The sequence below is a fragment of the Urocitellus parryii genome, chromosome 13 (assembly GCF_045843805.1).
Source record: "Urocitellus parryii isolate mUroPar1 chromosome 13, mUroPar1.hap1, whole genome shotgun sequence".
Lineage (NCBI taxonomy): Eukaryota > Metazoa > Chordata > Mammalia > Rodentia > Sciuridae > Urocitellus > Urocitellus parryii.
The window spans coordinates 69,221,426-69,239,587 of record NC_135543.1 but is presented as its reverse complement, the minus strand read 5'-3'; the positions used below and the strand labels follow the sequence as shown (position 1 = coordinate 69,239,587).

Genomic DNA, 18,162 nt, shown 5'->3' with positions numbered 1-18,162 from the left:
AGGGGGCACACCTGCGTCCTAGAGCCTCAGCTCCCGAGTCTGGATTCCTTCCTCCGTGAGGTCAGCGAGCAGGACGGACAACTAGGCCGAGTGCAGGAAGAATGGTGATCCTGCTGCTTCCGAGGTTAGGGACAGGGAGTGGGAGAAGAGAAGGGGAAATGTCAGTTTTAAAATAAGCCACCAATGGCCGAGCAGCAAGGTTTATATTTCAAGCACAAAGCAGATGCCTGTTCTATGACTTTTCTACCATTTTTTTCACCGTCTTCATCTGGAGGTATTTCTAATGAGCATTCACAGTTACCTCCCCCGTATCGAGACTCCCCAGTTACTACAGTTAATCTGGTGGAAGGGGACAAGGTCTCTCTTCCTAGTCACCAAGTCCCATGGGAACCACCACCATCAAGATCTCCAGGAGGTAAGGGTCCCCCGGAGGTTGGGGAGTTGAAAACCAGGACCCATGGGGGGCCCAGGCAGTGACATGCGCAGAGGAGAGAGGAAACTCCCAAGGGATTCGGCTTTGTTGGGTTCTAATGAACCATGTTCTTTTCTAAAATTCATGTTTTAGAGTTTTACTTAATTTTTAATTGACACATAACTATTTTATATATTCATGAGGGACAGTGGGAGGTTTTGCATACTCCTATACAATGGGTGATGATCAAATCAGAGTAATTAGCACTTCTGTTATCACTGACATTTATCATTTCCTTTTCCTTATGATGAGGATATTAGAAGTTCTCTCAGTTATTTGAAATCTCTAGTTTATTGTTCACTGTACTCACCCTATTGGGCAATAGCACGACAGAACTTATTCCTTCCAACTAAGTTTTGTACCTGTTGACCAATCTTTCCTCGTCTTCTTCTCCTCCACACCCTTCCCAGCCTGTATAACTAGAATTCTACTCTATTGCTGAGATCAGCTTCTTTAGATTCTACACATAACTGAGAACAGGCAGAATTATCTTTCTGTGCCTGCTTGTTTCACTTAATATAGTGCCCTCCAGGTTTATCCATATTGCTGCAAATGACAAGATTTACTCTTTTTTATGGCTGCCTAGTTTTCCATCATATTTTATCGGTCACATTTTCTTTATCCACTCATTTGTCAATGGTCTCTTAGGCTGATTCCATTTCTTGGCTACTGTGAATAGCCAAGTACAGATTTCTCTTCAATGTCTTTATTTTAGTTTCTTGGGATAAATATCTCTTGAGGACTCTCATTACTACCCAGTGACTCCCATGTCCTGCAACCATATATATGTACATATTAGTTCTAAGTGACCCGTTTGGGTCACAAGCAACTACAAAATGATGCTCCAGTTGGACATACAGCTGTCCACAAGGGGCAAGTGATTCATGCAATTTTTAGTCACAATGGCACCCTGATTAGGCCCCTTCTGGTACTCCCTGGAGTGACACATGACAAGTCATATCTGAGACTTAGGTGGTGCTGCCTTAGCAGGAGAAAAACTGACATATTCAACCTTAAAAGTTCCTGAGACACCCTGCGCTCTTCACCCAAGATTTTCCTAGCAGTGGGAGAGATGTGGAATGGACTCCAGTGAAACTGCAAATGGGATACACCACCACGGGTCGCCAGACTCCCTTATTCTGGCCTTTAGCAATACGTGGTTATCTCTTTCTTTTTTCTTTTCTTTTTTTTTAAGTACCAGGGATTGAACTCGACCACTGAGCCACATCCCTACCCTATTTTGTATTTTATTTAGAGACAGGGTCTCGCTGAGTTGCTTAGCACCTCACCATTGCTGAGGCTGGCTTTGAACTCTCAATCCTCCTGTCTCAGCCTCCCGAGCTGCTGGGATTACAGCTGTGCACCACCACGCCCAGCAACAGGTGGTCACTTCAGTGAAAGGGATCTGTTTCTTTTGACCCTGGAAGGCAGTAGGCCCCAAGAGGTGATTTTTTTCAGAAAGGCTTTACATAATAAGAACTCATCTCCGGGCACCGTGGTGCATACCCCTAACCCCAGCTCCCCTGGAGGCTGAGCAGAAGGATCACAAGTTGGCAGTGTAGGTGTGTAAGCAATACACGGCCTCAAAATAAAATAAGGACTGTGGGTGCCGCTGAGTGGTGGGTACCCATGGGTCCAACCCCCAACACTGCAAATGAAACGAAAAACCCCATTGGTGGAAAAAACTGTAGTTTTGCCTCTGATTATTCCTTTTCCTAGAAACAAAGCCTCATCTGAGTAATGGGTGCGTGCAGTGACTTGCTCTCTTATCTTTTCCTTCAGTTTGCCCAGGAGGTTCAATGTTTTTCCTGGTGACAGGGTGGCTGAGGGTTCGTCTCCCCAACCACTGGTGCTGAGATGTTCCCCACGCCGGGCTCTTGGGAGCAGTGATCTTCACCAACAGAGCCAGGCCCCCATCTTCCCAAGTCCCCCTTTCCCACCCGGGAAGCTGGGCTCACGCACGGCCAGCCTGCTCCTGTGTCACTCGGGAATGGCAGGCCCAGCCTGTGACGTCCTCCTGAGGGCTCCTGACCCATGCCCACCCCTGCTGCCACTGGTCTTTCTTTTCCCTGGTGGTTCTGGGTCCCCCCCACCCCAACTTTCTTGCAGCACCCTGATTGAAAGTCAGAGTGCCTTGAGCCTGGTGTGACCCACCCGCCGTCGGGACCTCCCGCGGCCTCAGGCCAAGCCAGGCCGTGAGCACCCCCAGACACTGATAAAGGTGCTTTGTTGTCCCAAACACTGAGCGCCCTGGCACCAGCCCTCGCCCAGCACTCCCAGGACTCTCCCGTAAACCCCCGGCCTCGCCACCCCCCCCCACCCCTCGGCTGCAGACAGACCCAGGTCCAACACTCATTGCTGTCACCAGAGGACCTGACCACAGCAACAGAGACGAGGACGCATTTAACTGGGGCTCACGGTTTCAAAGGCCTCAATCCCCAGAAGGCTGCCTCCATAGCTCTGGTCCTCCATAGCAGCAGGACAGGGCCACCAGGAAACAGAGAGAAAGAGAGAGAAAGGGATCTGCTCACCAGGGACAACATATAAACCCTGAGGGCACACCCCCCAGTGAGCCACCTCCTCCAGCCGCACCCTACCTGCCTACGGTCACCTCCCAGGTAATCCAGCTCAGGGCACTGACACACGGATCAGGTGCCGCCTCTCACCATCGAGTCATTCCCCTCTGTTCTTTCCCTGGTCTCACATGAGCTTTGGGGACATGCTATATGGAGATCTTAACGATCCCTGTTCTCCGTGTCCTTAGTAAGAACAACCCCAGGCCCTCGGGGGGTTCCCCTGATAATTGCCCTGTACTGATCGCCCAGGTAGTTGAAGCTCCTATCATTGGAACACCAATGGACCCTCTGGTGATGGTGGGGGTACTCCCTTGTGGGTATCTCCACGTTTTCAGCTGTGGGTTCAGTGGGGAAAAAAAATGCCCAGGAACACTGTCCCCCCACCCCGAGACCACCTGCTTGTCTTCTTAGCAATGATCTCTTCCTGGCTCCCCACTTCTCTGCCTTGTCTATTCCTGCCACCTGTCAACAAGACACCAGCCTTCCTGATTCATCCTGCTGACTCTGATCTCCTCTCCCACCACCTCCCCTCCCACCACGGCCGCTGCACCAACTGTGGGATCATCCTTGGACATGACTGGCAGGCTGCTGCCCCAGGGCCTTTGCACTTCTTAGACCCAGTACCTAGGACCTTCCCATACCAGCCTTCCCATGCTTCCTTCCTGGCTTCCTTCCTATGTCCTCTCCAATGTCCCCTCCTGTGAGCATCTTGTGCATTTAACCGATACCAGAATCCCCCTTTGTTTCACCTTTTCTCCATGGTTGTATTAGTTCCTTGTGGGTACTGTAGCAAATGACTACAGAGTAGGTGGCGTCAAACAAAGAAATCTATTCTCTCAACCTTCTGGAGGCCAGGAGTCTGACATCAGGGGTCAGCACGCCCTCGTTTTCTCCAAAGGCCCTAGTGGAGGCTTTCTTGACCCTTGCCGTTTTGGACAGCTCCCAACATTCCTTGGCTTGCGGCCCCATTGCTCTGATCTCTGCCTCCATTTTCACCTCATCCCTTCTAATCTGTGTCCGTGTCTTCTCTTCTTTTGTCTCTTATAAGACACATGATCTTTTTTTTTCTTCTTTTAATTTTTAAAAAATTGTTCTAATGACTTGTACACGAGAGCACAGTGCACGCTGACACACTGTACACAAATGGAGCACAACTTCTCCTTCCTCTGGCTGTACATGGTGCAGAGTCACACTGGTTGTATACAGAGTAATAATGTCCATCTCATTCCACCATCCTTCCCCCCACACCTCCTCCCCTCCCCTCACTCCCCTCTGCCCAACCCAAAGTTCCTCCATTCTTCCCTACTGCCCCTGTCCCCCATTATGGATCCACATCCACTTATCAGAGAAGACATTTGGCCTTTGGTTTTCTGGGTTTGGCTTATTTCACTTAACATGGTATTCTCCAGCTCCATCCATTTACCTGCAAATACCATAATTTCATTCTTCTTTAAGGTTGCATAATATGCCATTGTGTATACATACCACATTTTCTTTATCCAGTCATCTGCCGAAGGGTACCTAGGTCAGCTTCATAGCTTAGCTATTGTGAATTGAGCTGCTATAAGCATTGATGTGGCTGCATTCCTGTGGTATGCTGATTTTTAAGTCCTTTGGGTATAAACAGAGGTGTAGGATAACTGGGTCAAATGGTGGTTCCATTCCCAGTTTTATGAGGAATCTCCATACTGCTTTCCAGAGTGGTTGCACCAATTTGCAGTCCCACCAGCAGTGTATGTGTGTGCCTTTTCCCCCACATCCTCGCCAACATTTATTGTTGCCTGTATTCTTGATGATTGCCATTCTGACTAGGGTGAGATGAAATCTTAAAGTAGTTTTGATCTGCATTTCTCTAATGGCTAGTGATGTTGAACATTTTTTCGTATATTTGTTGATCGACTGTATTTCTTCAGACATATCATCTTAATTAGAATAGGAACTCTGTGTTGTTTCTTGCTCCATCTCCAGATCCTAGGGCAGGGTCTAGAGCATGCTAGAAGCTTGGTAAATGTCTATTGAATGACATTTTCAGTAACTACTTTGGACACACCATTTTGTGCTCCAATGCAAGAATTTCCCTAGGATATGCACACCTCTAAGGCTGAATTACCAGGTCTTTGTTCATCCTCAGCTTTTCTGAAACTATTATCCCACAAGTGACAGAGAAGGGCTCCTTTGGTTTAACAATTGACCCTTTCAGACTTCTAAATCCCTGCCAGCCTGATGGGTGTAAATGCCGTCTCCTTGTAGTTTTAATCTGGTCCTCTGGAGCTAGGACACATGTTAAGTGCCTACTAACATGCTAGCTTAATTTTTAAATTTTTTACCTATCTTGGATCAAAAACTTTGAACAATGAGTGGCATATGAATACATAAAATGAACAGACTATGGTTGGCTGATGAACCTGCTAGGGTTTGAGGAATCTCCTTTGCTCTGGTGAGAATCCATTGGACTTTGATGCTCTATGTCAGTGGGGAGCTATCAGCCCCATGAAAGGAAGAGAGAGTAACTACTGTTTAGCAGGATATTTCAGTCAGCTTTTCATTGCTGGGACCAAAAGTCCTGACAAGAACAACTTAGAGGAGGAAAGTTGATTTTGGCTCATGGATTCAGAGGTTTAGTCCATGGTGGGCTGAATCCATTGTTGTGGGTCCAAGGTGAGGCAGAGCATCATGAGAGGAGGATAGCATCTCAGGGCACAGCGTGCAGGGAGCAGAGAGAGCTGGAGGGCCTCTTAACTCAGGTGTTCTTACAGACACTGCTGCCCCCTGTCGGGCCGAACAACTCGAGTTAAGGGGTTCAGGAAATGGACTCAAACCTCGCATTAACTAGGTGGAAAACATTTTTGTTCTGACTTTTTAAGTCAGTGGATAACACTGTGTGATTCTATCCTGTTGTACCCTGACACTGAAGTCCACTAGGCCTTCTGTATCCATGGATTTGCAGATCGAAAATATTTAGAATAACAATACAACAGTAAAAATAGTACACATAAAAATAGAATATAACAATTATTTGCATAGCATTTACATTGTATTAGCTACTTTAAGTCATCTCAAAGTGATTTCGAAGCATAGGGAGAACGTGTGGAGGTTGTGTGCAGATATATGCCATTTTGTATGGGGAATTGACATCCTCAGATTTTAGTACCCTCAGGAGATCCTGGAATCAATGCCCCACATATTTAAGGGAAGACTATAGATATTTATTATGGAATGGTTAAATCTAGCTAATTAACCAATGCATTACCCTCACATAGTTTTACTTTTTTAATAGCAACCGTTTTCTTTTTTACATTTTCAATAATACAATATTTTGTTATTAACTATAGTCATCTTGCTGTACAATTGGTCTCTGGAAATTTATTCTCCTTTCTCACTGTAATTATATATCCTTTATCCAACATCTCTTCATCCCTCCTCTACCCAAACACCCTCTTGTGATATCTACCGTTCTACTCTCTGCTCCCATGAGATCAATTGTTTAATTTTTTTTAAGAGAGAGAGAGAAGAGAGAGAGAGTGAGAGAGAGAGAGAGGATTTTTTTTAATATTTATTTTTCAGTTTTCCATGGACACAACATCTTTTTAATTTTTATGTGGTGCTGAGGATCGAACCCAGCGCCCCGCGCATGCACGTTACCGCTTGAGCCACATCCCCAGCCCAAGAGATCAACTGTTTAAAAATTAAGTCTATAGATTTCATGCAATCCTTATCAAAATACCAATGAAATTTACAGAATTAAAAAAGAGCAATCCTAAAATTTGTATAGAATCACAAAAGACCCTGAATAACCAAAGCAATCTTAAGCAAAAGGAACAAAGCAGCCCACTACCTGACTTCAAATTATGCTGCAAAGTTGCACTAAGAAAGCAGAGTTTGAGCATAAAACAGACACACAGACTCATGGAACATGGTAGAAATCCCAGAAATAAATCCATGCATTCACAACTAGTGGATTATCCATAAAGGTACCAAAAACACATGCTGGGGAAAAAGGATAGTCTATTCAAAAGTTGTCATTGGAAAATCTGGGTATCCACACGCAGAAGAATACAACTAGATGCTGTCTCTCTCAACTAAAATGGCTTAAAGACATAATTGTAAGACCCCAAACTATGAAACTTTTAGAAGAAAATAGGGGAAATGTTTCATGACATTGGTCTGGGCAAGGATATTTGGGGGTCAGAACTCAAAAGCATAGTTAACAAAAATAAGATCTGGCAAATGGGATTATATCAAACTATTAACTAATTTTTTTTAACTGAACTAAACTTCTCGGAGAGAAACCATAAGGCAAGGGTTATAATGACAATAAGAACTTAGGCAAACAGGAAAGAAATAGCAAAGCTGGTAAGATTGACTTCCAGTTTGGACACTTTGTAGGTGTCAATTTCAAAGTAAAAATGATAATCGGAAAAGATAAGAAATCAACTCCTCCAAATTAAAAATCGTTTTTAAAAGTGCCTCAAAGATGGAAAGAGAGATTTTCTAACCATTGACATTCACAGAAGTGAAAACAGAGACTCCTGTTGGCCAGTGAGCTCCACCAGGCAGTAAATGACACTCCTGCTGGCTGTCAATGCCATCCAAAGGACCAGTTCCCCAGGAGTGACCGAGTGGACCATGCTCCCATCTTGCCGGTCCTCTGACCCATGTTTCTCCCTTCTCCATCATTCCACCTCTTCATTCTGGGCACAGTGCTCCGGGTCTCTCTCACCGTCCTCCTGGCTTGGGAACTGTGCCTTTGGCCGCCATGTCCTCATGGACACGTGAAGCCCCACACCGCTACCCAGGTCTGATGGCCACCCTTTTGGGGGGACTCATCTTTTGATGTTCATGCCAGATCCTCTTGGATGTGGCTTCTGGCTAAAGACCGGCAAAGCTCTCGGAGAAGATGCCAGGCTCCCAAGACGACATCCAGGGTTCCTTTGGGATGTGTGGAGTGAGCTTCTGGGACACACAAAGGCCACTTTACAAAAGGAATCCTCAGACCAAGCAGCGGATGATGTTGCTTTCTCCATTCACTGGGGGCCATGCCAGGTCCCAGGACCGAGTCCTGATTTAATTCCTGTGAAGAGTGATGGTGGTCGTGAGCCCATGTGCCAGCTCGCTGTCTGTAGGCTGGGCCGCCCTCTGTCACTTAGACTGGCAGGGCACTGGCACCTGGGCCCTTGCACTGCTCCGGGCTGCCTGGCCTTAGGTGACAGCACACCCTTCACAGCCTTCTTGTTTTCAGGTGTGTAGGAGTTGAGTCGAGGTGAGATGTGAATGAACGGCCCTGAACAAGCCTCATTCTCTCTTCTCCATTTCAAATGTTAGCTGTGGCTTCTCTCCTTTAAAAAAAAAAAAAAGACTCTGTTTTCTGACCCCTTTCCTTCTCTAGAGTTCCAGACCTTTCCGTTGGCTGGTGCTGGTGCGGAACAGTAGGGGCCAGTAAGTGTGGCTGGAAGCCCGCAGATGGCTTGGGGGGAACCAGGTCATGCTGGATTTTGCTTCTTCAAGTCTGAACCTCCACTTCCTTTTGAGCTGGAGCATGAGGCTTCCATTTGTATTCCTCGGTGACTTGTGCCACCGTGATCCTTGCTTAATACGGGCTTGCTCTGTGACTATCCAGGACTAGGCTTAATAATAATGCCCACAAAAAAATCCGATAATATCACGAGTCAACATGTCAACGGTATCTAGCACACCTACACCTTTTTACATGAATTCTTTGCCTGTCGCTGAAATAGGACTGCTCTATCTATCTGATGGGTCGCGCTGCAATCCAAAGCAATGGTGTGCTCGCCCGCATTCTTCCCCCCAAATACTGTTCCCTGGGTCCACCTGTAGTCTGCGGGATTAGCAGACTGAGGGGCCAGGGCTGTCCTGTGGGTGAACCGCCAGTATCTGGCTGGCTCTGGGCAGATTCGAGTGGAGATGGTGGGGGGTCTCTGTCCCCTTCCGGTCTACATGAGGCTTCTTTCTGGCGTGTCCTGGTTTCTCTTGCAAGGTGGGTGCAGTTCCACGTCTCCCTAGTCCCTGCCGCCCCTTGGGAATGACTACCAAGCTCCTTGCTGGGGGATCCATGGGCTCTTCTGGAGGAAGCCTCCTTGGCAATTTGTGGTGGCCGTTGGCAAGAGAGAGACGGAGCGTTGATGGGCATCTGCCACTCTTCTCCAGGAGAATCCCTTCCTCCCATTTGTCGCTAGGCTGTGTGTTGTGCTTGTCCAAAGACAAAATCACAACACATTTAGTCAGAGATCTCATTTATTTGTGATTCATGAACTGGGGAACTCTCCTTCTAAACATAGAGAGCTCCCACAGGGCCAAGCAGAACGGTGGGTTTGTCAAGTGGGCACAAGGAGATAGGACAATTAAAAAAACAGCCTGATTGGTCAAGATCAGGTCACTTATTTCCTAACTTTTTTGGGGTGGTGGGAAGGTAAGGGCTGAAGCAGAGGGCATTTCTTATTATAGTGGCTCCTGTTTTCTGGAGAAACGGGTCTATTTGGGGATCTGCCCGCTTCCTTCAAGTTTCCGTATGGTAATGGGGCAGTTGTCAAGAGGGAGTCCGTGTTGGTCTGGTCTGGTCTGTTGGGACACGGGCAGGAGCTCAGGGCAAACAATGGCCTTGGTCATTTTGTTTAGCATGTTGCTCCTGGTGACAGGCCCGCAGCGTCTGGAGGTCTCACATCAGGACACACCGTCCTGGTGCGGAGGCTGTCCTGCTGGTACCTGCCCTCGAACCATCGAAAGCCCTCTCAGGCCGCTGCCCCCCGCCTCTGGGCACTGTTCTGGCCCACCAGCTCCCTAACTTTTATCTCTTCTTCCTCACAAGCTGCCTTCCTGAGAATCTGCCTGAAAATCCAGTCCCGGCTTTGTGTGGGACGTGGCTTGCACGTTCCGGGGACGGGCACACTGGCTGATACCTCTTGACCACCATTCCCAGAGGTTGTGCTTCCCACTCTTTCCAGCCACTGCCTTTTGTGGTCTGCATTGGACTCCCACTGAAAAGTCGCGGAACCCCTGTCTCCAAGTTCATTTAACAGCTCTCAGTTTAAATCCACTGCTCAGAGCCCGCGGGCACTTCATGGGACTCCGTGGGTGCGAGACCAGGCTCCAGGCTGTGCTGAGGTCTCCTTCCAAATGCCGTTTCCCTAACAAGGTTAGAATCGATGGTTTGAAGACTCTAAAGATATTGAAGCACCACCAATTTGGACTTAAAAGTCCTTTCTTTAAAAATAGAACCTATAATCTTGCAGACAGCGGGTTCTTAAAAAAAAATGAATGGCTACCACCATGGCTGTGGGATCTCCCCAGAGATGATGATGTGGTCATTTCTGCTGAGACGGATGATGAAGCAAGAAGACACCTCCTTTTCTCTCTGACCCCAAGAAGGAGCTCTTGGTCGAGGAGCTGGGGAGCTCCCGCATCTGTCTCTAATTGTCTGTGTCTCCTTCTCTCTCAGCTTGTCACATTCTGGAATGCTGTGACGGACTGGCCCAAGACGTCATCGGCTCCATTGGCCAAGCCTTTGAGCTGCGGTTTAAGCAGTACCTGCAGTGTCCTTCCAAGATCCCTGCTCTCCAGGACCGGTGAGTAGTGCTGCCACGCCACTTGCTGAAGCCCCTCTCTCTGTCCCCAAGCCACACTCTGGTCACACCCAGTTCATCCCAGGGCTTCCTGGGCTCAGAGACACCTGCTCGTGCTGGGCTCGGGCACGGGAAGTCACAGATGGAAGGCAACATATGGGTGATGCTTCGAATGTGTAGAAAATATTTTCTTGAAACTATAGTGATAGTAACCAAGGTTACCAAAAAGCAACTTCATTGTGATATTTTGTTCTGTTTCTTGTGCGACCATGTGATTTTTCCATATGTCACCTGCCGCAGTCCGGCTGCAGCAAAATAACCGGGGGGTGACGAATAACTTCTGTAGATTGATGCAGCAGGAATGGGAGCCATTTATTGTAGGGCAACAGAGCTATTTATACATTTTGCACAGCTTATCTTAATTAGCATAAACTAGATACATCAATCAACCAATAAGGAATCTCCACACTTAATGGCTCACTTTTGTTACTTCTCAAACCACTCCCTCTGACATTTTGCCAGGCACCATCCAGACTTGTTTACGAACTCTAACATTTCTCTGGCAAAATACCAGGTGTTATTTTTGACTTATTTACAGACCTTAACAATTCCCCCTTTTGTTTAATTTAAATAAAGACCATAGTGGTTTTTACAGAAACACCATAAATAACCTGCTACAAACAGAAAGTGAGGATACAAAATGTAACAATACCAAGCCACTTGATGGCTCCATGCAAGAAGCCCTTGGAAAAATTATACCAGCAATGACACCATTTGCAAAGATATTGAGTTACAATTTGTTGTAGATTACAGTTTGTTGTCTCAGTCCAGGTAAAGCAGTATCTCAATAGAAGAACTCACAGTCCAGGTAAATCACAGTCCAGGTAAGTTCTGCAGGCAGCTAGCTTAAATCACAGTCCAGGTAAGTTCTGCAGGCAGCTAGCTTAAATCACAGTCCAGGTAAGTTCTGCAGGCAGCTAGCTTGATCCGAAGTCTTGTCCGGTTCTCAGCCGAAATCTCCTCCGGTTTTCAGCAACGCTGGAAATTCTTCCACGTTCGTTTTCACTGGCACTGGGACAAAGGCAGGAACTCTGCAGCGCTGGCTAAAGAAAATCCTGTAGCATTCCACTAAGAAAACAACTTTTTGAACAATTTAGTACATTATCTCAAGGTTTTGTTACATTTGAAATAAGCCTTAATAGTGCTCATTACTCATTAGCTTCCTGGTGTGGGAGAACCATTGTAGCTTAGTTATTGGCATTGAAAATGACCAAACATCAGGGACGCTGGTAGCGTCTTCTGCCAGCATTAGTGTCCCAGGCATCCCCGGATGGCCCTGGGGAGTGTCCCGGACTCAAACTGCTTCTGAGCACAGGGAGCAAGAGCCTGCTAGACTGTGCCTCCAGGTCAGGTCTAGATTTGGGCTCCCGGCAGTGGAAGAGCCGGCTGCCGCCGCTGCTTGGAAGGTACTTGCTGCACCATGACCCGCTTTCGCACATGGCAGCCGCTGCACAGATTCACGCACCCTCCGGTAACGAAAAGTATTTAGTAATAGCCTTTTGCTGCAACTTTTTTTCTGATAATCCTTTTTTTTCTGAACTTTCTTTTTCTTTTTCTTTCTGACTAGAGTTCCTGGGCTTTTATCAACACATGCCCTAACTATTCTTGGTTTCATTGGGGTGTCTTCTTCCCTTAGTAATTTACTTCTCACCCCTTCCATATTTTCATTGCAAAGACAATACAATACACTTAGACAAAACAAGACACAAACATACTGTATCAATCTTTTCCATTTTCTCGAAATGGCCATTTTTCCTCTCTCTTTCCTTTCTCGCCCTATCTGCCTAGGGATGAGCGGATTGCTCCCATCCTATCTATGGACGGGCAGCTTTTTTTCGTCACTTACCCCTGAGTGTCCCGGGGCTCCCCGTAACGGGCCACCATCTGCCGCAGTCCGGCTGCAGCAAAATAGCCGGGGGGGTGACGAATAACTTGTGCACGTTGATACAGTAGGAATGGGAGCCATTTATTGTAGGGCAACAGAGCTATTTATACATTTTGCACAGCTTATCTTAATTAGCATAAACTAGATACATCAATCAACCAATAAGGAATCTCCACACTTAATGGCTCACTTTTGTTACTTCTCAAACCACTCCCTCTGACATTTTGCCAGGCACCATCCAGACTTGTTTACGAACTCTAACATTTCTCTGGCAAAATACCAGGTGTTATTTTTGACTTATTTACAGACCTTAACAGTCACCTCCTTAGGTCTGTGCAATCACAGATCCTAAACGTCCCATTGTCCTCGTTATTACAATTAGCTAGCATCCTGCTGCAAGGAGCACCTGCTGGCTGCCAGCTTCTCTTCTGCTTTATTGTCCTTTGTGACCTTTATTGTCCTTTGGAGTCCTTTGTCTGCTGTGTGGCCTTGGGCAAGTTCCTTGAACTCTCTGAGTCTAGGAGCTTCATCTGTAAAATAGAGAGATTGGCTTCAGTGTTCCGTGAAACAGTGACTGTCAACAGCACTTGGGAGAGACTGAGCTCACTATAAATGGGGGTCAGCATCTACTCTTGGGCTTCTTTGGGACAGAAGAATCTTCCATGCAGCATAATGCATTAAAAGTCATAATACAAGGCCTACGGGTCATTCAGTATTCTGCCCTTCACCCCGTCCTGGATCGCCATGCATAACGAAAATGTATAGTGGCGCATTCACAGTTTCTCCAATAGGTGCAAAACTTCACTCTGGGCTGTAGCCATAGGTCAGTGTCTGTCTTCAGTCCACTATTATGAAGGCCCACTTAATCTCCCTTCTCCTCTTGACCTCTCTGGAAAGAGACTTTTAATCTCTTTCCTTATTCCCTGGAAAAGTCCCTTTAAGACCTTCATTGGGGAGCCACTGTGAAAAGCCCACCTTCTCCAGGTTGATAGAAGGTTCAGCCTGCTGCACCCAGGACAGGAGGAAGTCCAGTGGCCTGGGGACCCTGGTCGGAGAACAAGTCAACAGACTTTTTTTTTTTACATGGTGGACATAGTGGTTAAAGAATCCATCAGTATATGTGTATGACCAGGATAAATCTTGAAGAAATTGGAAATGAGTGTGAGTGTTTACTTTTCACCACGTTTTGAAAATACATAAGCCACTGTACATAGAGTTCATGGATAGGTACACGTGTGTAAGGAGTATCCAAAACATATCAGAATACTACACATCTGCGGCAGGGTATCTGAGGATGGGTGGGGGTGATGGGTTGGTTTGAAATGTACTTGTCAAACGTATTTTTTAAACATATTTTTGCCCTAACATTTAATAATAAATGTTAACATTTAAAAATAAATAAAATGGATGTCTCCTGGTTTCGGAGATTTCCGTTCCTCCTCACTGGGCCCCATCACACGGGGGCTCAAAGCTCTCGCCCAGAGGCAAAGAGAGAGACAGGGAGCCAGAGAAAGGAGGGACAGGGGACAAGGCACAGCCTGCAGGTGCCATTGGAGGACCCAGCTCCTTCAAGTCGGCCCCACCCCCTGAGTTCTCACCACGTGTCAGGGGACCATGAAGCCACGAATCCATCCCTGGATCAATCCATTAATGAGATTTGAGCTACCCTAGTGCAAGTTCAGTGGGATTTCCATTTTCATTTTACTGATGACTGATGATGTCAAACCTCTGTTCATATATGTATTGGTCATATGTATGTCTTCTTTGGAGAAAGTTCTGCTCAAATCTTTAGTCCATTTTTAAGGTCAGGATACTTATCTTTTTATTGTTGAATTGTGGGAGTTCTTTATATATTCTGGATATAGGCTTTTTTTAATAAAAAAAAAGATATATGATTACCAAATATTTTCTCTAGTTTTGTGGGTTGTGTTTCGTTCAAGATGTCTTGTAATTTTCAGCATATAAATAGTGTACTTGTTTTAGTAATTTTCCCTTAAATAATTTATTCCTTTTGATGCTATAATAAATGGAATTCTTCATTAATTTTATTTTTGTTTATTTCCCATTTTTAATGTATAACATACACTTGATTTTTGTACATTTGTCTTGTGTCTATCAACCTTGCTCAACTCATTTATTACTGCTAATAACTTTTTTATGGATAACTTGGGATTTTCTATTAAGAAGATAAAGTCATCTGCAAAGAGAGGTAGCTAGCTTGCTTCCTTCCTTCCTTCCTTCCTTCCTTCCTTCCTTCCTTCCTTCCTTCCTTTCTTCCTTCCTAATGTAAGTGCCTCTTATTTCTTTTCCTTATCTTTCTTCTCTGGCTAGAATCTTCAATACAATGAATAGAGCAGGCAAGAGAGGACATTCTTGTAATGCTCCTGCTCTAAGGGAATGTAGTTAGTCTTTCATCATTAGTTGTGATGTGAGCTGTGGTCTTTTCATAGATGTGTTTAATGGAAATGACTTTCAATTCCAAGTGTTTTATTATTATTTTAGTGTTTTATTATGCAAATGTGTTGGATATTTTCTTTTTTTCTGTGATATTAATACTATCTGGTATTTATTTTTTATTCTATTGATATGGTATATTACAGCCGCTGACTTTTTTTTTTTTTTAATGTTGATCCAAACTTGCATTCTTGAGATAAATCCCATTTTGTCATGGTGTATAATTCTTTTTACATGTTGTTGAATTTGGCTTGTTAGGAATAATTTAGTATTTTTCATCCATATTCATAAGGGATATTGATATAGATTTTTTTCCTTGTGATGTCTTTGTCTAGTTTTGGAATCAGGGTACTATTGACCTCATAGATTGAGTTTGGAGATGTTGCCTCCTTGCCTATTTTTAACAAGAGTTTTTGAAGAACTGCTGTTAATTTTACTTTAAATGTTTATTGGAATTCATTAGGAAGCAATATGTTCCCAGGCTTTTCTTGGAGGGTAAACTTTTTGATACAAATTCAATCTTGTTATTTATTACTTATTCAGAGTTTCTATTTCTTCTTGAGTCAGTTTTAATAGTTTGCAATTTTCTATCTGCAAAATTGTTGGCATCAATCATTCATCATTTCTTGTATAATCCTTTTTATTTCTGTATGGTTGATAGTATTATCTTCTCTTTCATTTCTTATTTTTACAATTTGATTTTAGAATTTTTATAATGTGTAATTTTTCCTTGGTCAGTCTAGCTAGATCTTTGACAGTTTTGCTGATCTTTCCAACTCTTGGTTTCATTAATTTTCTTGGTTGTTTTTCTGTTGTTCGTTTCCTTTATTTCTATTTTAATGGTATTTTCTTCCTCTTGATTGCTTTGGGGTTAGTTTGCTCTTTCTTTTCTGGTTCTTGAGATAGAAGGTCAGTTATTAATTTGAGATCTTTATCTTTAGGTTTTTATTGTATAGGTATTTCCCTATGAGCAGTTATTTTATTTTCTTCTATAACTTTTGGAGAGTTGTTTTTATTTTCATTCATTTCAAAAAAATTTCTAACTTTTCTTGTGATCTCTTTTTTGATCTATGTTTATTTAGAAATAAGTTAATTTCTACATTTTGTGAATCCTGCAATATTCCTATTATTTTCATTTTTATTTCAACATTCTTTGAAAACATACTTTTTAGGATTTTAGTCCTTTAAATTTTTTGAGGGTCATTTAATAGCTTAACATATATATGGTTTCTCCTGGAGAACATTTCATATGTACTTGAGGAAAAACTTTTATTTCTCTATAGTTAGGCAGAGTATTTTTGTAAATGTCTCTTTGCTCCAATTGGTTTATTATATTGGTCAAAGTTCTATTTCTTAATATTCTTTCCATTTGTTCCATTTATTATTGAAAGTGGCATATTAGTGTCTTCAAGTATTATTGTTGAATTGTCTATTTCTCCCTTTGTTTTTTCCTAAAATGTCTTTGTCTGTCATAGAAAATATATAGTCAAATCATATTTTAATCAATTCTGCCAATTTCTGACTTTTTGTTGGAATGTTTAATGCATTTATATTGAATGCAGTTACTGAAGATTTAGGATTTTCCTCTGCCATTGACCTCTGTTTTTTCAAATGTCTTCATTTTCTTCATTATTATATCTTCAAATGTTTTTTCCTCTGCCCTCCTCAGTCTTACTCTCCTTTGGGGATTTCATTATGTGTACATTGATATCCTTAATGGAGTCCTATAGGTGTCTGAGGATCTGTTCATTTTCCTTAATCATTATTTTCTTTCTGTGCTGTAGACTAATTAATCTCAGTTGACCTATATTTAAGTTCTGTCCTTCGTTCTTCTGCCTGCTCAAACCTGCTGTTAATACCCTTGAATGATTTTTTTAAAAATTCAGTTATTAGAATTTTCAACTGTAGAATGTGTTTTATTTTTATTCTTTTTGTATTTACATCAATATTCCTTATCTCACAAGGCATCATTCTCCTGTTTAGTTTTTATACTTGGCTCTTTAATTCTTTCACCAGATTTAAGGTAGTTAATTTATGGTCTGTTTACTTAGTCCAAACTCTGAGTTTCCTTGGGACCATTTCCATGTATTTATTTTTTCCTAGACACAAGCGATTGTGTCATGTTTCTTCATATGCCAGATAATTTCTATTAAAAATGGAAATTTAAATGATATAATGTGGAAAATGAAAATCATATTTCTCCCCTTTTCAGAGTGGTCGTTGTTGTTTGTGATTGTTTGTTTCGGTGACTTTTCTCTACCCCATATGTGAAGTCTCTATTCTTTGTCATATAGGTCCACCCATGGTTGTGCTTGGCTAGCTATGTTGCTTTGCTAATGCTTGAAGACGTGTTTCCTTAAATGTCTGGAACCACTAAGTCTCCCAGTCTCTACTGATGGGGCTGTGTGTGTGTGTGTGTGTGTGTGTGTATTGGGGCATTCCTTCAACCTTCAGCCAGGCAGTTGACAACTTTACCTTAACCTTCACTTTCTGCTCCTACAGACAGTCAAGGTCAGCCAGGGGTGAGAGCTTAGGGCTTCTTACCTTGGTCTTGTACAGGCACACAACCCTAGGCATACACAAGCATTTGGCTCTCTAAATTCCCAGAAATATGTTGGAGCTTGTTAAAATCCCTACAAAAACTCTCTTGCCAGCTTTTCCTTTCAAGGTTTTTGATGAATCTACTGTTCCACCCAAATGTCACCCACTGCCTCAGTAAGCCACAATGTTAAACCATCACCTCTAATTGTTTTTGACAAGTGCCCTGGGGATGAGATCCTTTGTCTCTCTGGGTGAGCTCCAAATTAGGTCAAATAAAGACAGCTTTAGCAAATGCAAAGAAATGACCACGTTTTAGAAGATGAAAATGCTAATTACTCTGATTTGATCATATCATATAAATGTATTGAATTGCCACACTGTGCCCCATAAGTATACATGATTATTATGACTTAGTTAAAAATAAATGTAGAAAAGGACAGCTTTGGGAGTTGGGTCTCTCAAGGATCAATCAGGTCAAATCATGTCAGTTTCTGGGAATGGGGCTTTGAAGGAGTTTCGCTACTGTTTTGCCCTTCCATGACTGCCCGGGTGTTGGTTTTCACTGTGATTAGGGACACTTGGTTTCCCAGGCTACCA

General features: G+C 43.7%; 1 protein-coding gene across 1 annotated transcript in view; it reads left to right on the top strand.

Moving 5' to 3' along the window:
• Positions 1 to 18,162, top strand: part of Shc3 (SHC adaptor protein 3) — a 79,435-nt gene that overhangs the window by 24,684 nt on the left and 36,589 nt on the right. The window contains exon 6 of the mRNA XM_077792217.1: positions 10,502 to 10,628. Coding sequence (XP_077648343.1) covers positions 10,502 to 10,628 — 127 coding nt within the window. The remainder of the gene's footprint in view (positions 1 to 10,501; positions 10,629 to 18,162) is intronic.